Source organism: Oncorhynchus kisutch, linkage group LG2 (genome assembly GCF_002021735.2).
Source record: "Oncorhynchus kisutch isolate 150728-3 linkage group LG2, Okis_V2, whole genome shotgun sequence".
Classification (NCBI taxonomy): Eukaryota; Metazoa; Chordata; class Actinopteri; order Salmoniformes; family Salmonidae; genus Oncorhynchus; species Oncorhynchus kisutch.
Window position 1 is genome coordinate 77,776,871 of NC_034175.2, and position 20,653 is coordinate 77,797,523.

General features: G+C 45.6%; 1 protein-coding gene across 2 annotated transcripts in view; it reads left to right on the plus strand.

Moving 5' to 3' along the window:
- Positions 1-20,653, plus strand: part of LOC109886164 (abl interactor 2) — a 67,170-nt gene that overhangs the window by 41,706 nt on the left and 4,811 nt on the right. Inside the window, exons 5-7 of one of the 2 annotated variants that reach the window (XM_031801751.1) lie at positions 1,230-1,373; positions 19,664-19,968; positions 20,262-20,402. In XM_031801751.1, the coding sequence (XP_031657611.1) occupies positions 1,230-1,373; positions 19,664-19,968; positions 20,262-20,402 (590 nt within the window). Of the gene's footprint in view, positions 1-1,229; positions 1,374-19,660; positions 19,969-20,261; positions 20,403-20,653 lie in introns of both variants that reach the window. The other variant, XM_031801746.1, reaches the window with a different exon arrangement.

A 20,653-nucleotide genomic window follows, 5' to 3' on the forward strand; every position in this document is an offset into this window, starting at 1 on the left:
TACCCAATTAGGATCTGGCTAAAAATACTTGAATCAGTCATAGAGCCCATTGCCCTTTATGGTTGTGAGGTCTGGGGTCCGCTCACCAACCAATACTTCACAAAATGGGACAAACACCAAATTGAGACTCTGCATGCAGAATTCTGCAAAAATATCCTCCGTGTACAACGTAGAACACCAAATAATGCATGCAGAGCAGAATTAGGCCGATACCCACTAATTATCAAAATCCAGAAAAGAGCTGTTAAAATCTACAACCACCTAAAAGGAAGCGATTCCCAAACCTTCCATAACAAAGCCATCACCTACAGAGAGATGAACCTGGATAAGAGTCCCCTAAGCAAGCTGGTCCTGGGGCTCTGTTCACAAACACACCCTACAGAGCCCCAGGACAACAGCACAATTAGACCCAACCAAATCATGAGAAAACAAAAAGATAATTACTTGACACATTGAAAAGAATTAACAAAAAAACTGAGCAAACTAGAATGCTATTTGGCCCTAAACAGAGAGTACACAGCGGCAGAATACCTGACCACTGTGACTGACCCAAACTTAAGGAACTATGTACAGACTCAGTGAGCATAGCCTTGCTATTGAGAAAGGCCACCGTAGGCAGACATGGCTCTCAAGAGAAGACAGGCTATGTGCTCACTGCCCACAAAATGAGATGGAAACTGAGCTCCACTTCCTAACCTCCTGCCCAATGTATGCCCATATTAGAGAGACATATTTCCCTCAGATTACACAGATCCACAAAGAATTCGAAAACAAATCCAATTTTGATAAACTCCCATATCTACTGGGTGAAATTCCACAGTGTGCCATCACAGCAGCAAGTTTCCCATGCCAATAAAGCCCCTTGAATTGAATTGAATTGAGAGAGAGAGGTGTTCATTCATTCACACAGGATGCTAACAGTTTCTCAGGTGATCCAGAGGAGTGGATTCTCCAGTCTATATGATCTGTTTTTATGATCCTCCACACTACCATAGCTATATTCATGTTGCCAGTTCTCCAGTCTATAGCATCTGTTTTTATGATCCTCCACACTACCATAGCTATATTCATGTTGCCAGTTCTCCTCATTGTCATGATCCACTGTGATCTCAACATTACACAACTGTAAAATGTCTCTCATTTGCAATAACACCAAAACCTTTCAATCTCTCCTTTTACAGTTGTGTAATGTTGAGATGTTAAACTGCCCCCTCACCCCTCTCGTCCAGGCGCCACTCCCCCTATCGGACGCTGGAGCCCGTTCGTCCTCCTGTGGTCCCTAACGACTATGTCCCCAGCCCCACACGCAGCATGGCCCAGCAGGAGAGTCCTGTACTCACCACTACAGTTAACCAGCGGACACACACCTACAGGTACCCCTCCTCTCTCTGTCTCTCTCTCTGTAGGGTGTGTTTGTGTTTGTGGACAGAGCCCCAGGACCAGCTTGCTTAGGGGACTCTTCTCCAGGTTCATCTCTCTGTAGGTGATGGCTTTGTTATGGAAGGTTTGGGAATCGCTTCCTTTTTAGGTGGTTGTAGAATTGAACAGCTCTTTTCTGGATTTTGATAATTAGTGGGTATCGGCCTAATTCTGCTCTGCATGCATTATTTGGTGTTCTACGTTGTACATGGAGGATATTTTTGCAGAATTCTGCGTGCAGAGTCTCTATTTGGTGTTTGTCCCATTTTGTGAAGTCTTGGTTGGTGAGTGGACCCCAGACCTCACAACCATAAAGGGCAATGGGCTCTATGACTGATTCAAGTATTTTTAGCCAAATCCTAATTGGTATGTTGAAATTTCTCTCTCTCTCTCTCTCTCTCTCTCTCTGTCTCTCTCTCTCTCTCTCTCTCTCTCTCTCTCTCTCTCTGTGTTCTACAGGTACCCCTCCTCTCTCTCTGTGTGTCTCTCTCTCTGTGTGTCTCTCTCTCTCTCTCTCTCTCTCTCTCTCTCTCTGTGTTCTACAGTTACCCCTCCTCTCTCTCTCTGTGTCTCTGTGTGTGTGTGTGTTCTACAGGTACCCCTCCTCTCTCTCTTTGTGTGTCTCTCTCTCTCTGTCTCTGTCTGTCTCTCTGTGTGTGTTCTACAGTTACCCCTCCTCTCTCTCTCTGCGTTCTCTAGACTGAGACATGGTTTCGATGTGATCATAGACCACTAAAAGTGTATTTAACCATTAGTTACTACTCTCATTGTTTTATTGAACCTTTATTTAACATGTCAGTTGAGAACAAATTCTTATTTACAATGACGGCGCTGGGCCAATTGTGTGCTACCTGGTGGGACTCCCAATCACGGCCGGATGTGATACTGCCTGGATTCGAACCAGGGACTGTAGTGATGCCTCTTGCACTGAGATGCTGTGCCTTAGACCGCTGTGTTTTATGGTGCTACCTAATAAATATATTTATAGGCCTCTCTGATACAGAGATTTATGGTCTTTATAGCCCTCGGGAGCCCATTCTGCATTCTTCTCATCTTGCTGAGAAGAATGCAGGACCCCATCTCAAAAACAGGGTCCTTGGAGCAGGATTGCAACACCCGATGTATTGTTCAAAGGCAACTGTTGAATCGCACCACCCAGGAAGATCATGTGGAATATGCATGACCTGTCCTGCTGAATGACGGATGACTAATGAGCCATGAAGAAGTGCTGACTGGCTGCCAGAATCACTTTTTCCAGCCTTTCAACAGAAACCTGAACACTGAGGGCTCTGAGACCAGAAAGACTCCTGCCTCATCTATTCCTCAAACTTTTTTTCTCCTTCATTTTTCTTTTGAAGTGACTTCACTGCTGAGTTTATATGAGGTGGCTCTGTGAACCCCCCCCCCCCCCCCCTGTCTTGGCCTGTGTATTAAATGGCACCCTCTTCTCTATTTAGTGCACTACGTTTTACCTGGGCCCATAGAGACCTATAGGGCTCTGGTCAAAGGTAGTGCACTATTTAGGGAATAGGGTGCCATTTTGGGACTCAAGTCTCTGTCTCCTGCTGTATGCTGTGTCAGCCTTTTCAGTACTCTCCAGAGGGCCAACCTGCTCAGAGAGCTTTAGGAGCTCAGAGAATTCACTGGAAAGAAATGGAGATTTAGATTTTTCTCAGTATAGTCCAAGTCCACCCACACAGTCATTCTTGATATCTGGCTGTTGTAACTATGCCTTGGACCGGAGGAGAGCGTGCTGTGCCATATTACCTCCTATTCCCATCTGCCTCAGAGAGAATTGTGTCACTGAACATCTTGAACAGATGACGAATGCAGTGGCGTTAGAAGCTTAGTGAATCCTACCCTACCCTGAAGAGAAGCTGAGAAGACCTCCTGACTGTAGATAAAGCTGTTGAGGATAGAGCTGTTGAGGCCTATCCTCCTGACTGTAGAGGCCTATCCTCCTGACTGTAGATAAAGCTGTTGAGGCCTATCCTCCTGACTATAGATAAAGCTGTTGAGGCCTATCCTCCTGACTGTAGATAAAGCTGTTGAGGCCTATCCTCCTGACTGTAGAGGCCTATCCTCCTGACTGTAGAGGCCTATCCTCCTGACTGTAGATAGAGCTGTTGAGGCCTATCCTCCTGACTGTAGATAGAGCTGTTGAGGCCTATCCTCCTGACTGTAGATAAAGCTGTTGAGGCCTATCCTCCTGACTGTAGATAAAGCTGTTGAGGCCTATTCTCCTGACTGAGGATAGAGCTGTTGAGGCCTATCCTCCTGACTGTAGATAAAGCTGTTGAGGCCTATCCTCCTGACTGTAGATAAAGCTGTTGAGGATAAAGCTGTTGAGGCCTATCCTCCTGACTGAGGATAAAGCTGTTGAGGCCTATCCTCCTGACTGTAGATAAAGCTGTTGAGGCCTATCCTCCTGACTGTAGATAAAGCTGTTAAGGCCTATCCTCCTGACTGTAGATAAAGCTGTTGAGGCCTATCCTCCTGACTGTAGATAAAGCTGTTGAGGCCTATCCTCCTGACTGTAGATAAAGCTGTTGAGGCCTATCCTCCTGACTGTAGAGGCCTATCCTCCTGACTGTAGATAAAGCTGTTGAGGCCTATCCTCCTGACTGTAGAGGCCTATCCTCCTGACTGAGGATAAAGCTGTTGAGGCCTATCCTCCTGACTGTAGATAAAGCTGTTGAGGCCTATCCTCCTGACTGTAGATAAAGCTGTTGAGGCCTATCCTCCTGACTGTTGAGGCCTATCCTCTTGACTGAGGATAAAGCTGTTGAGGCCTATCCTCCTGACTGTAGATAAAGCTGTTGAGGCCTATCCTCCTGACTGTAGATAAAGCTGTTGAGGCCTATCCTCCTGACTGTAGATAAAGCTGTTGAGGCCTATCCTCCTGACTGAGGATAAAGCTGTTGAGGCCTATCCTCCTGACTGTTGAGGCCTATCCTCTTGACTGAGGATAAAGCTGTTGAGGCCTATCCTCCTGACTGTTGAGGCCTATCCTCCTGACTGTTGAGGCCTATCCTCCTGACTGAAAAGATGTCTCTCAGATATTGTGGAGATTCTCTCTCCCTTCAGTCACCTAGCTACCTGCCGTCTCGCCCATTAACTCTCTGTGAGGTGTCTATCTTTCATGATGTCATTATAACATCACAAACAGGGAATGCTGGTTCTTTAGAGCAGAGGTGTAGAGGGGCCTACAATGCTTGTAGTCACAGTGGTGCAGTCGAGTCACAAAAGGTCCCAGGTCTCTATTACTAAGTCCGAGTCACCAATGGTCGATTCACGAGTCCCTATGTTGACATAATGTTGACTTTGCAGTCGGTTGCAGCCTTTTTCTTTTTCTGGTAAAACATTTGACGTTGCGCAACACTCTTTGCACCATCTGCTGAAAAACGTCAGAAAGCAAAACTGATTTGGGGTTCTGGTCACTGCTGTTTTGCTGGCTCGTACTGTCGGCTGGCTCGTACTGTCGGCTCGCTGGCTCGTACTGTCGGCTCGCTGGCTCGTACTGTCGGCTCGCCGGCTCGTACTGTCGGCTCGCCGGCTCGTACTGTCGGCTCGCCGGCTCGTACTGTCGGCTCGCCGGCTCGTACTGTCGGCTCGCCGGCTCGTACTGTCGGCTCGCCGGCTCGTACTGTCGGCTCGCCGGCTCGTATTGTCGGCTCGCCGGCTCGTACTGTCGGCTCGCCGGCTCGTACTGCCGGCTCGCCGGCTCGTACTGCCGGCTCGCCGGCTCGTACTGCCGGCTCGCCGGCTCGTACTGCCGGCTCGCCGGCTCGTACTGCCGGGTCGCCGGCTCGTACTGTCGGCTCGCCGGCTCGTACTGTCGGCTCGCCGGCTCGTACTGTCGGCTCGCCGGCTCGTACTGTCGGCTCGCTGGCTCCTACTGTCGGGGCGCTGGCTCGATGCTCGTCTGTTGCTCTATTGATTTGGCTCAGGTTTGGTAGAAGAAATCTGCCCATCAACATCTAGGTGTGGGCTGGCTTTTATGGGAGCATTGAAGTAACGCAAAGATTTTCCGGGAATCGGGATACCCGATGAGACTACGTCGGCGAGATGATGAACCGCCTCTACCCTCCGTTCTATTGGCGAACGTGCAATCACTGGAGAATAAACTGGACAAGCTCTGTTCGAGACTGTCCTATCAACGTGATCTGAAGAACTGTAGTATCCCGTTATGTTTCACTGAGTCGTGGCTGAACAAGGACACAGTTGCTGTAAATGAGAATGTGTTCTCAGTCAACTTACCTGGTCAGAATGAGGGTTAAACAAAAGGTCAAATCTGGTTTATTTGTTTATACATCGGCAGGACAGAAGGGTAAAAGCTCAGGGGACAGGGCGGAGTCTCAGGGGACAGGGCGGAGTCTCAGGGGACAGGGCGGAGTCTCAGGGGACAGGGCGGAGTCTCAGGGGACAGGGCGGAGTCTCAGGGGACAGGGCAGAGTCTCAGGGGACAGGGCGGAGTCTCAGGGGGACAGGGCGGAGTCTCAGGGGACAGGGCGGAGTCTCAGGAGACAGGGCGGAGTCTCTAAACAACAGCTGGTGCATGATCTCTAATCTTAAGGAAGTTTCGAGGTTCTGCTCGCCTGAGTTACAATACCTTATGATATGCTGTCGACCAAACTGAAATCCGCCTCATTTTCACCAGCATGTCACCTGTGCAACTAGAGGTGTGAACTAGATCACCTTTACTCCACACAGACACATAAAACTCTAGATCACCTTTACTCCACACACAGAAATGCATACAACGCCTACAAAACAGGAAGTACCAGCGACGTGCTCAATAAAGAAGTGGTCCGACGAAGCGGATGCTAAGCTACAGGACTGTTTCCCTATCACAGACTGGAATATGATCAGACTAGCACAGAATGGAATATGATCAGACTATCACAGACTGGAATCAAATCAAAATCAAATCAAATGTATTTATATAGCCCTTCGTACATCAGCTGATATCTCAAAGTGCTGTACAGAAACCCAACCTAAAACCCCAAACAGCAAGCAATGCAGGTGTAGAAGCACGGTGGCTAGGAAAAACTCCCTAGAAAGGCCAAAACCTAGGAAGAAACCTAGAGAGGAACCAGGCTATGTGGGGTGGCCAGTCCTATTCTGGCTGTGCCGTGTGGAGATTATAACAGAACATGGCCAAGATGTTAAAATGTTCATAAATGACCAGCATGGTCGTATAATAATAAGGCAGAACAGTTGAAACTGGAGCAGCAGCACAGTCAGATGGACTGGGGACAGCAAGGAGTCATCATGTCAGGTAGTCCTGGGGCATGGTCCTAGGGCTCAGGTCCTCCGAGAGAGAGAGAAAAAAAGAGAGAATTAGAGAGAGCATATGTGGGGTGGCCAGTCCTCTTCTGGCTGTGCCGGGTGGAGATTAAAACAGAACATGGCCAAGATGTTCAAATGTTCATAAATGATCAGCATGTTCGAATAATAAGAAGGCAGAACAGTTGAAACTGGAGCAGCAGCACGGCAGGTGGACCGGGGACAGCACATTATGCCCTGAATATATTCTACCATGCCCAGAAACCTGCTCCTCTTATTCTCTGTCCCCAACGCTCTAGGCGACCAGTTTTGATAGCCTTTAGCCGCACCCTCATACTACTCCTTCTCTGTTCCGCGGGTGATGTGGAGGTAAACCCAGGCCCTGCATGTCCCCAGGCACCCTCATTTGTTGACTTCTGTGATCGAAAAAGCCTTGGTTTCATGCATGTCAACATCAGAAGCCTCCTCCCTAAGTTTGTCTTACTCACTGCTTTAGCACACTCTGCTAACCCTGATGTCCTTGCTGTGTCTGAATCCTGGCTCAGGAAGGCCACCAAAAATTCTGAGATCTCCATACCCAACTATAACATCTTCCGTCAAGATAGAACTGCCAAAGGGGGAGGAGTTGCAGTTTACTGCAGAGATAGCCTGTAAAGTAATGTCATACTTTCCAGGTCCATACCCAAACAGTTCGAACTACTAATTTTGAAAATTACTCTCTCCAGAAATAAGTCTCTCACGGTTGCCGCCTGCTACCGACCCCCCTCAGCTCCCAGCTGTGCCCTGGACACCATTTGTGAATTGATCGCCCCCCATCTAGCTTCAGAGTTTGTTCTGTTGGGTGACCTAAACTGGGATATGCTTAACACCCCGCCAGTCCTACAATCTAAGCTAGATGCCCTCAATCTCACACAAATCATCAAGGAACCCACCAGGTACAACCCTAACTCTGTAAACAAGGGCACCCTCAGACGTCATCCTGACCAACTGGCCCTCCAAATACACCTCCGCTGTCTTCAACCAGGATCTCAGCGATCACTGCCTCATTGCCTGTATCCGCTACGGAGCCGCAGTCAAACGACCACCCCTCATCACTGTCAAACGCTCCCTAAAACACTTCTGTGAGCAGGCCTTTCTAATCAACCTGGCCCGGGTATCCTGGTAGGACATTGACCTCATCCCGTCAGTTGAGGATGCCTGGTCATTCTTTAAAAGTAACTTCTTCACCATTTTAGATAAGCATGCTCCGTTCAAAAAATGCAGAACTAAGAACAGATACAGCCCTTGGTTCACCCCAGACCTGACTGCCCTCGACCAGCACAAAAACATCCTGTGGCGGACTGCAATAGCATCGAATAGTCCCCGTGATATGCAACTGTTCAGGGAAGTCCGGAACCAATACACGCAGTCAGTCAGGAAAGCTAAGGCCAGCTTCTTCAGGCAGAAGTTTGCATCCTGTAGCTCCAACTCCAAAAAGTTCTGGGACACTGTGAAGTCCATGGAGAACAAGAGCACCTCCTCCCAGCTGCCCACTGCACTGAGGCTAGGTAACACGGTCACCACTGATAAATCCATGATTATCGAAAACTTCAATAAGCATTTCTCAACGGCTGGCCATGCCTTCCGCCTGGCTACTTCAACCTCGGCCAACAGCTCCGCCCCCCCCGCAGCTCCTCGCCCAAGCCTCTCCAGGTTCTCCTTTACCCAAATCCAGATAGCAGATGTTCTGAAAGAGCTGCAAAACCTGGACCCGTACAAATCAGCTGGGCTTGACAATCTGGACCCTCTATTTCTGAAACTATCTGCCACCATTGTCGCAACCCCTATTACCAGCCTGTTCAACCTCTCTTTCATCTCATCTGAGATCCCCAAGGATTGGAAAGCTGCCGCAGTCATCCCCCTCTTCAAAGGGGGAGACACCCTGGACCCAAACTGTTACAGACCTATATCCATCCTGCCCTGCCTATCTAAGGTCTTCGAAAGCCAAGTCAACAAACAGGTCACTGACCATCTCGAATCCCACCGTACCTTCCCACCGCTGTGCAATCTGGTTTCCGAGCCGGTCATGGGTGCACCTCAGCCACACTCAAGGTACTAAACGATATCATAACCGCCATCGATAAAAGACAGTACTGTGCAGCCGTCTTCATCGACCTTGCCAAGGCTTTCGACTCTGTCAATCACCATATTCTTATCGGCAGACTCAGTAGCCTTGGTTTTTCGGATGACTGCCTTGCCTGGTTCACCAATTACTTTGCAGACAGAGTTCAGTGTGTCAAATCGGAGGGCATGCTGTCCGGTCCTCTGGCAGTCTCTATGGGGGTGCCACAGGGCTCAATTCTCGGGCCGACTCTTTTCTCTGTGTATATCAATGATGTTGCTCTTGTTGCGGGCTATTCCCTGATCCACCTCTACGCAGACGACACCATTCTATATACTTTCGGCCCGTCTTTGGACACTGTGCTATCTAACCTCCAAACAAGCTTCAATGCCATACAACACTCCTTCCGTGGCCTCCAACTGCTCTTAAACGCTAGTAAAACCAAATGCATGCTTTTCAACCGGTCGCTGCCTGCACCCGCATGCCCGACTAGCATCACCACCCTGGATGGTTCCGACCTAGAATATGTGGACGTCTATAAGTACCTAGGTGTCTGGCTAGACTGCAAACTCTCCTTCCAGACTCATATCAAACATCTCCAATCGAAAATCAAATCAAGAGTCGGCTTTCTATTCCGCAACAAAGCCTCCTTCACTCACGCCGCCAAGCTTACCCTAGTAAAACTGACTATCCTACCGATCCTCGACTTCGGCGATGTCATCTACAAAATGGCTTCCAACACTCTACTCAGCAAACTGGATGCAGTCTATCACAGTGCCATCCGTTTTGTCACTAAAGCACCTTATACCACCCACCACTGCGACTTGAATGCTCTAGTCGGCTGGCCCTCGCTACATATTCGTCGCCAGACCCACTGGCTCCAGGTCATCTACAAGTCCATGCTAGGTAAAGCTCCGCCTTATCTCAGCTCACTGGTCACGATGGCAACACCCATCCGTAGCACGCGCTCCAGCAGGTGTATCTCACTGATCATCCCTAAAGCCAACACCTCATTTGGCCGCCTTTCGTTCCAGTACTCTGCTGCCTGTGACTGGAACGAATTGCAAAAATCGCTGAAGTTGGAGACTTATCTCCCTCACCAACTTCAAACATCAGCTATCTGAGCAGCTAACCGATCGCTGCAGCTGTACATAGTCTATTGGTAAATAGCCCACCCTTTTCACCTACCTCATCCCCATACTGTTTTTATTTATTTACTTTTCTGCTCACCAATATCTCTACCTGTACATGACCATCTGATCATTTATCACTCCAGTGTTAATCTGCAAAATTGTAATTATTTGCCTACCTCCTCATGCCTTTTGCACACATTGTATATAGACCCCCCCCCTTTGTTTTCTACTGTGTTATTGACTTGTTAATTGTTTACTCCATGTGTAACTCTTTGTTGTATGCTCACACTGCTATGCTTTATCTTGGCCAGGTCGCAGTTGCAAATGAGAACTTGTTCTCAACTAGCCTACCTGGTTAAATAAAGGTGAAATAAAAAATACATTAAAAAATCATGTCAGGTAATCCTGGGGCATGGTCCTAGGGCTCAGGTCCTCCGAGAGAGAGAAGGAGAGAATTAGAGAACGCACACTTAGATTCACATAGGACACCGAATAGGACAGGAGAAGTACTCCAGATATAACAAACTGACCCTAGCCCCCTGACACATAAACTACTGCAGCATAAATACTGGAGGCTGAGACAGGAGGGGTCAGGAGACACTGTGGACCCATCCGAGGACACCCCCGGACAGGGCCAAACAGGAAGGATATAACCCCACCCACTTTGCCAAAGCACAGCCCCCACACCACTAGAGGGATATCTTCAACCACCAACTTACCATCCTGAGACAGGAATATGATCAGACTAGCACAGAATGGAATATGATCAGACTAGCACAGACTGGAATATGATCAGACTATCACAGAATGGAATATGATCAGACTGGAATATGATCAGACTAGCACAGACTGGAATATGATCAGACTAGCACAGAATGGAATATGATCAGACTGGAATATGATCAGACTAGCACAGACTGGAATATGATCAGACTAGCACAGACTGGAATATGATCAGATTATCACAGACTGGAATATGATCAGACTAGCAGAGACTGGAATATGATCAGACTAGCACAGAATGGAATTTGATCAGACTAGCACAGAATGGAATATGATCAGACTGGAATATGATCAGACTATCACAGACTGGAATATGATCAGACTAGCACAGAATGGAATATGATCAGACTATCACAGACTGGAATATGATCAGACTGGAATATGATCAGACTATCACAGACTGGAATATGATCAGACTATCACAGACTGGAATATGATCAGACTATCACAGACTGGAATATGATCAGACTAGCACAGAATGGAATATGATCAGACTAGCACAGACTGGAATATGATCAGACTAGCACAGACTGGAATATGATCAGACTAGCACAGACTGGAATATGATCAGACTAGCACAGACTGGAATATGATCAGACTAGCACAGACTGGAATATGATCAGACTAGCACAGAATGGAATATGATCAGACTGGAATATGATCAGACTAGCACAGACTGGAATATGATCAGACTATCACAGAATGGAATATGATCAGACTGGAATATGATCAGACTACCACAGAATGGAATATGATCAGACTAGCACAGAATGGAATATGATCTGGGATGTTACTGATGGTATGCTACATTGTCCCTAGCACAGACTGGAATATGTTCTGGGATGTTACCGATGGTATTGAGGAGTATGCCACAGTCACCGGCTTCATTAATAAGTGCATCGACGACGTTGTCGCCACAGTGATCGTACGTACATATCCCAAACCGAAGCAATGGATTATAGGCAACATCCGCACTGAGCTAAAGAGCTGCCGCTTTCAAGGAGCGGGACACTAATCCGGATGCTTACAAGAAATCCTGCTACTCCCTCAGACGAATCATAAAACAGGCAAAGCATCAATACGGGACTAAGATTGAATCCTACTACACCTGCTCTGGCGTTTTTCGGATGTGGCAGGGCTTTCAAACTACTACGGATTACAAAGGGAAACCCAGCCGTGAGCAGCCCAGTAACCCGAGCCTAACAGAGCTAAATGCCTTTTATGCTGGCTTCGAGGTTAGCAACACCGAATCATGCATGAGAGCACCAGCTGTTCCGGACGACTGTGTGATCACACACACGGTAGCCAATGTGAGTAAGACCTTTACACAGGACGAGTACTGACCAGCTGGCAAGTGTCTTTACTGACTTTTTCAATCTCCCTGACCCAGTCTGTAATACCAACATGTTTGAAGCAGACCATCATAGTCCCTGTGTCCAAGAACACCAAGGTAACCTGTCTAAATGACTATTGCCCCGTAGCACTCACATCTGTAGCCATACAATTCTTTGAAAGGCTGGATGGCTCACATCAACATCATTATCCCAGAAACCCTAGACCGCACCAACAGATCCACAGATGATGCAATCTCTATTGCACTCCACACTGCCCTCACCCATCTAGACAAGAGGAATAACTTTGTGAGAATGCAATTCATTGACTACAGCTCAGCGGTCAACACCTAGAGCCCTCAAAGCTCATCACTAAGCTAAGGATCCTGGGCTGCCTCAACAATGCAGTTCATTAGTCAATAACAATCAGGTCTAGTCAGACTAACACTAGAAGTAATAAGAGGTAGTATGCATAGTACTACGTAGTACTAAATCAAATCAAAGTTTATTTGTCACATGCACCGAATACAACAGGTATGAAATGCTTACTTACAGGCTCTAACCAACAGTACAAAAAAGGTATTAGGTGAACAATAGGTAGGTAAAGAAATAAAACAACAGTAAAAAGACAGGCTATATACAGTAGAGGCTATATACAGTAGAGAGGCTATATACAGTAGAGAGGCTATATACAGTAGAGGCTATATACAGTAGAGGCTATATACAGTAGAGGCTATATACAGTAGAGGCTATATACAGTAGAGGCTATATACAGTAGTGAGGCTATATACAGTAGTGAGGCTATATACAGTAGAGGCTCTATACAGTAGAGGCTCTATACAGTAGAGGCTATATACAGTAGTGAGGCTATATACAGTAGAGGCTATATACAGTAGAAGCTATATACAGTAGTGAGGCTATATACAGTAGAGGCTATATACAGTAGAGAGGCTATATACAGTAGAGAGGCTATATACAGTAGAGAGGCTATATACAGTAGAGGCTATATACAGTAGAGGCTATATACAGTAGAGGCTATATACAGTAGAGGCTATATACAGTAGTGAGGCTATATACAGTAGTGAGGCTATATACAGTAGAGGCTCTATACAGTAGAGGCTCTATACAGTAGAGGCTATATACAGTAGTGAGGCTATATACAGTAGAGGCTATATACAGTAGAAGCTATATACAGTAGTGAGGCTATATACAGTAGAGGCTATATACAGTAGTGAGGCTATATACAGTAGTGAGGCTATATACAGTAGTGAGGCTATATACAGTAGTGAGGCTATATACAGTAGAGGCTATATACAGTAGTGAGGCTATATACAGTAGAGGCTATATACAGTAGTGAGGCTATATACAGTAGAGGCTATATACAGTAGAGGCTATATACAGTAGAGGCTATATACAGTAGTGAGGCTATATACAGTAGAGGCTATATACAGTAGAAGCTATATACAGTAGAGGCTATATACAGTAGAGGCTATATACAGTAGTGAGGCTATATACAGTAGTGAGGCTATATACAGTAGTGAGGCTATATACAGTAGAGGCTATATACAGTAGAGGCTATATACAGTAGTGAGGCTATATACAGTAGAGGCTATATACAGTAGTGAGGCTATATACAGTAGAGGCTATATACAGTAGAGGCTATATACAGTAGTGAGGCTATATACAGTAGAGGCTATATACAGTAGTGAGGCTATATACAGTAGAGGCTATATACAGTAGAGGCTATATACAGTAGAGGCTATATACAGTAGTGAGGCTATATACAGTAGAGGCTATATACAGTAGAAGCTATATACAGTAGAGGCTATATACAGTAGAGGCTATATACAGTAGAGGCTATATACAGTAGTGAGGCTATATACAGTAGTGAGGCTATATACAGTAGAGGCTATATACAGTAGAGGCTATATACAGTAGTGAGGCTATATACAGTAGAGGCTATATACAGTAGTGAGGCTATATACAGTAGTGAGGCTATATACAGTAGAGGCTATATACAGTAGAGGCTATATACAGTAGTGAGGCTATATACAGTAGAGGCTATATACAGTAGAGGCTATATACAGTAGAGGCTATATACAGTAGTGAGGCTATATACAGTAGTGAGGCTATATACAGTAGAGGCTATATACAGTAGAGAGGCTATATACAGTAGAGAGGCTATATACAGTAGAGAGGCTATATACAGTAGTGAGGCTATATACAGTAGTGAGGCTATATACAGTAGAGGCTATATACAGTAGAGGCTATATACAGTAGAGGCTATATACAGTAGTGAGGCTATATACAGTAGTGAGGCTATATACAGTAGAGGCTATATACAGTAGTGAGGCTATATACAGTAGTGAGGCTATATACAGTAGAGGCTATATACAGTAGAGGCTATATACAGTAGTGAGGCTATATACAGTAGAGGCTATATACAGTAGAGAGGCTATATACAGTAGAGAGGCTATATACAGTAGTGAGGCTATATACAGTAGAGAGGCTATATACAGTAGAGGTTATATACAGTAGAGAGGCTATATACAGTAGAGAGGCTATATACAGTAGAGGGGCTATATACAGTAGAGAGGCTACATACAGTAGAGGCTATATACAGTAGAGGCTATATACAGTAGAGGGGCTATATACAGTAGAGGGGCTATATACAGTAGAGGGGCTATATACAGTAGAGGGGCTATATACAGTAGAGGGGCTATATACAGTAGAGGCTATATACAGTAGAGGCTATACAGTAGAGAGGCTATATACAGTAGAGGGGCTATATACAGTAGAGGCTATATACAGTAGAGGCTATATACAGTAGAGGCTATATACAGTAGAGGCTATATACAGTAGAGGCTATATACAGTAGTGAGGCTATATACAGTAGTGAGGCTATATACAGTAGTGAGGCTCTATACAGTAGAGGCTCTATACAGTAGAGGCTCTACAGTAGTGAGGCTATATACAGTAGAGGCTATATACAGTAGAGGCTATATACAGTAGAGGCTATATACAGTAGTGAGGCTATATACAGTAGAGAGGCTATATACAGTAGAGGCTATATACAGTAGTGAGGCTATATACAGTAGTGAGGCTATATACAGTAGTGAGGCTATATACAGTAGAGCCTATATACAGTAGAGGCTATATACAGTAGTGAGGCTATATACAGTAGAGAGGCTATATACAGTAGTGAGGCTATATACAGTAGAGAAGCTATATACAGTAGAGAAGCTATATACAGTAGAGAAGCTATATACAGTAGAGGCTATATACAGTAGAGGCTATATACAGTAGAGGCTATATACAGTAGAGGCTATATACAGTAGAGGCTATATACAGTAGTGAGGCTATATACAGTAGAGAGGCTATATACAGTAGAGAGGCTATATACAGTAGAGGCTATATACAGTAGAGGCTATATACAGTAGAGGCTATATACAGTAGTGAGGCTATATACAGTAGTGAGGCTATATACAGTAGAGGCTCTATACAGTAGAGGCTATATACAGTAGTGAGGCTATATACAGTAGAGAGGCTATATACAGTAGAGGCTATATACAGTAGAAGCTATATACAGTAGTGAGGCTATATACAGTAGAGGCTATATACAGTAGTGAGGCTATATACAGTAGTGAGGCTATATACAGTAGTGAGGCTATATACAGTAGAGGCTATATACAGTAGAGGCTATATACAGTAGAGAGGCTATATACAGTAGAGGCTATATACAGTAGAGGCTATATACAGTAGAGGCTATATACAGTAGTGAGGCTATATACAGTAGTGAGGCTATATATAGTAGAGGCTATATACAGTAGTGAGGCTATATACAGTAGTGAGGCTATATACAGTAGAGGCTATATACAGTAGAGGCTATATACAGTAGTGAGGCTATATACAGTAGTGAGGCTATATACAGTAGTGAGGCTATATACAGTAGAGGCTATATACAGTAGTGAGGCTATATACAGTAGTGAGGCTATATACAGTAGTGAGGCTATATACAGTAGAGGCTATATACAGTAGTGAGGCTATATACAGTAGTGAGGCTATATACAGTAGTGAGGCTATATACAGTAGAGGCTATATACAGTAGTGAGGCTATATACAGTAGAGGCTATATACAGTAGTGAGGCTATATACAGTAGTGAGGCTATATACAGTAGTGAGGCTATTTACAGTAGAGGCTATATACAGTAGAGGCTATATACAGTAGTGAGGCTATATACAGTAGAGGCTATATACAGTAGAGAGGCTATATACAGTAGAGGCTATATACAGTAGTGAGGCTATATACAGTAGAGAGGCTATATACAGTAGAGGTTATATACAGTAGAGAGGCTATATACAGTAGAGGCTATATACAGTAGTGAGGCTATATACAGTAGAGGCTATATACAGGAGAGGCTATATACAGTAGAGGCTATATACAGTAGTGAGGCTATATACAGTAGTGAGGCTATATACAGTAGAGGCTATATACAGTAGAGGCTATATACAGTAGTGAGACTATATACAGTAGTGAGGCTATATACAGTAGAGGCTATATACAGTAGTGAGGCTATATACAGTAGTGAGGCTATATACGGTAGAGGCTATATACAGTAGAGGCTATATACAGTAGAGGCTATATACAGTAGTGAGGCTATATACAGTAGAGGCTATATACAGTAGAGAGGCTATATACAGTAGAGGCTATATACAGTAGTGAGGCTATATACAGTAGAGAGGCTATATACAGTAGAGGTTATATACAGTAGAGGTTATATACAGTAGAGAGGCTATATACAGTAGAGAGGCTATATACAGTAGAGGGGCTATATACAGTAGAGAGGCTACATACAGTAGAGGCTATATACAGTAGAGGCTATATGCAGTAGAGGCTATATACAGTAGAGGCTATATACAGTAGAGGCTATATACAGTAGAGGCTATATACAGTAGAGGCTATATACAGTAGTGAGGCTATATACAGTAGAGGCTATATACAGTAGTGAGGCTATATACAGTAGTGAGGCTATATAGTAGTGAGGCTATATACAGTAGAGGCTATATACAGTAGAGGCTATATACAGTAGAGGCTATATACAGTAGTGAGGCTATATACAGTAGAGGCTATATGCAGTAGTGAGGCTATATACAGTAGTGAGGCTATATACAGTAGTGAGGCTATATACAGTAGAGGCTATATACAGTAGTGAGGCTATATACAGTAGTGAGGCTATATACAGTAGTGAGGCTATATACAGTAGAGGCTATATACAGTAGAGGCTATATACAGTAGTGAGGCTATATACAGTAGAGGCTATATGCAGTAGAGGCTATATACAGTAGAGGCTATATACAGTAGAGGCTATATACAGTAGAGGCTATATACAGTAGTGAGGCTATATACAGTAGAGAGGCTATATACAGTAGAGGCTATATACAGTAGAGGCTATATACAGTAGAGGCTATATACAGTAGAGGCTATATACAGTAGTGAGGCTATATACAGTAGTGAGGCTATATACAGTAGAGGCTCTATACAGTAGAGGCTATATACAGTAGTGAGGCTATATACAGTAGAGAGGCTATATACAGTAGAGGCTATATACAGTAGAAGCTATATACAGTAGTGAGGCTATATACAGTAGTGAGAATATATACAGTAGTGAGGCTATATACAGTAGAGGCTATATACAGTAGAGGCTATATACAGTAGTGAGGCTATATACAGTAGAGAGGCTATATACAGTAGAGGCTATATACAGTAGAGGCTATATACAGTAGAGGCTATATACAGTAGTGAGGATATATACAGTAGTGAGGCTATATACAGTAGAGGCTATATACAGTAGAGAGGCTATATACAGTAGTGAGGCTATATACAGTAGTGAGGCTATATACAGTAGTGAGGCTATATACAGTAGAGGCTATATACAGTAGTGAGGCTATATACAGTAGTGAGGCTATATACAGTAGTGAGGCTATATACAGTAGTGAGGCTATATACAGTAGTGAGGCTATATACAGTAGAGGCTATATACAGTAGAGGCTATATACAGTAGTGAGGCTATATACAGTAGTGAGGCTATATACAGTAGAGGCTATATACAGTAGTGAGGCTATATACAGTAGTGAGGCTATATACAGTAGTGAGGCTATATACAGTAGTGAGGCTATATACAGTAGTGAGGCTATATACAGTAGAGGCTATATACAGTAGTGAGGCTATATACAGTAGAGGCTATATACAGTAGAGGCTATATACAGTAGAGGCTATATACAGTAGTGAGGCTATATACAGTAGAGAGGCTATATACAGTAGAGGTTATATACAGTAGAGAGGCTATATACAGTAGAGAGGCTATATACAGTAGAGGGGCTATATACAGTAGAGAGGCTACATACAGTAGAGGCTATATACAGTAGAGGCTATATACAGTAGAGGCTATATACAGTAGAGGCTATATACAGTAGAGGGGCTATACAGTAGAGGGCTATATACAGTAGAGGGGCTATATACAGTAGAGGGGCTATATACAGTAGAGGGGCTATACAGTAGAGGGGCTATATACAGTAGAGGGGCTATATACAGTAGAGGCTATATACAGTAGAAGCTATATACAGTAGAGGCTATATACAGTAGAGAGGCTATATACAGTAGAGGGGCTATATACAGTAGAGGCTATATACAGTAGAGACTATATACAGTAGAGACTATATACAGTAGAGGCTATATACAGTAGAGAGGCTATATACAGTAGAGAGGCTATATACAGTAGAGGCTATATACAGTAGAGAGGCTATATACAGTAGAGAGACTATATACAGTAGAGGGGCTATATACAGTAGAGAGGCTGTACAACCCTGCTAGCTTCAGAAGCAAGCCAACAGTGGTATGCAGGGTGGTTTGCTGCTGACCAGGACCAACCCTACTTAGCTTCAGAAGCAAGCCAACAGTGGTATGCAGGGTGGTATGCTGCTGACCAGGACCAACCCTGCTTAGCTTCAGAAGCAAGCCAACAGTGGTATGCAGGGTGGTATGCTGCTGACCAGGACCAACCCTGCTTAGCTTCAGAAGCAAGCCAGCAGTGGTATGCAGGGTGGTATGCTGCTGACCAGGACCAACCCTGCTTAGCTTCAGAAGCAAGCCAGCAGTAGTATGCAGAGTGGTATGTTGCTGACCAGGACCAACCCTGCTTAGCTTCAGAAGCAAGCCAGCAGTGGTATGCAGGGTGGTATGCAAGGTGGTATGCTGCTGACCAGGACCAACCCTGCTTAGCTTCAGAAGCAAGCCAGCAGTGGTATGCAGGGTGGTATGCTGCTGACCAGGACCAACCCTGCTTAGCTTCAGAAGCAAGCCAGCAGTGGTATGCAGGGTGGTATTCTGCTGACCAGGACCAACGCTGCTTGGTGACCAACCCTGTCTGGTGACTAGCTTGTGTCAGTTGTGTTATGCGAGCCCTGTCCTGTCCTCTCATCCCTGAACAGTAGTGTGTGTGTGTGTGTGTTTTAATCAGCAGTGTGTCTATAATGTGTGTGTTACGCAGCAGTGTTCTGTAACGTGTGTGTGTGTGTGTGTGTGTGTGTGTGTGTGTTTTAATCAGCAGTGGAGGCAGTCACCCCAACAGTCACCCCAACAGTCACCCCAGCAGCAGTGGAGGCAGTCACCCCAGCAGCAGTGGAGGCAGTCACCCCAGCAGCAGTGGAGGCAGTCACCCCAGCAGCAGTGGAGGCAGTCACCCCAGCAGCAGTGGAGGCAGTCACCCCAGCAGCAGTGGAGGCAGTCACCCCAGCAGCAGTGGAGGCAGTCACCCCAGCAGCAGTGGAGGCAGTCACCCCAGCAGCAGTGGAGAGAACAGTGGGAGTGGCTCTGTAGGAGTACCCATCGCTATGCCAACAGCCTCTCCAACAGGTAACACACAGGAAAGGTACTTCTCTATGGCCACCCAGCTACTGCACGGTCACACACACCACACCTGAGTTTTGGAGGTTGAGGCTAAAGAAACAAAGCTCTGTTAGAGCAGGTAGAAAGGTAAGAAGGGATCCCTCCCAGCGCCCACAGCAGTAGTGTTGGTCTGTATGTCCAACACCCTGTTAACCCAAATACAATCTGCTTTATCTTTCAGTTCTCGCTGTCTCTCTCCCCTCCCTGTCCTTTATTTGTCTCTTTTACTCTCTCCTCCTCCTCTGCTGGTGGGGCTACAGGGACCTCTCCTCCTGCTACCCAATCCTCACCGTCCACACCTGACCGCGCCCCTAACACTGAGGCCCAATCGGCTGAGGCTGTAGCCGAGGCCCCTCTTCCCGCCCAATATCCTCTCTCTGCTGCAGCAATCTCGGCGGAAGGTGAGTGACCCACCCCTCTCCTCACCCCTTTGTCCCACATCAACTTCTCTCCCCTCATCACTCCCTCCTCACCCCATTGTCCCACATCACCCTCTCACCCCATTGTCCCACATCACCCTCTCTCCCCTCGTCCCCCCTCACCCTCTCTCCCCTCATCACTCCCTCCTCAACCCTCGTCCCCCCCACATCACCCTTTCTCCCCTCGTCCCCCCATCACTCCCTCCTCACCCCATTGTCCCACATCACCCTCT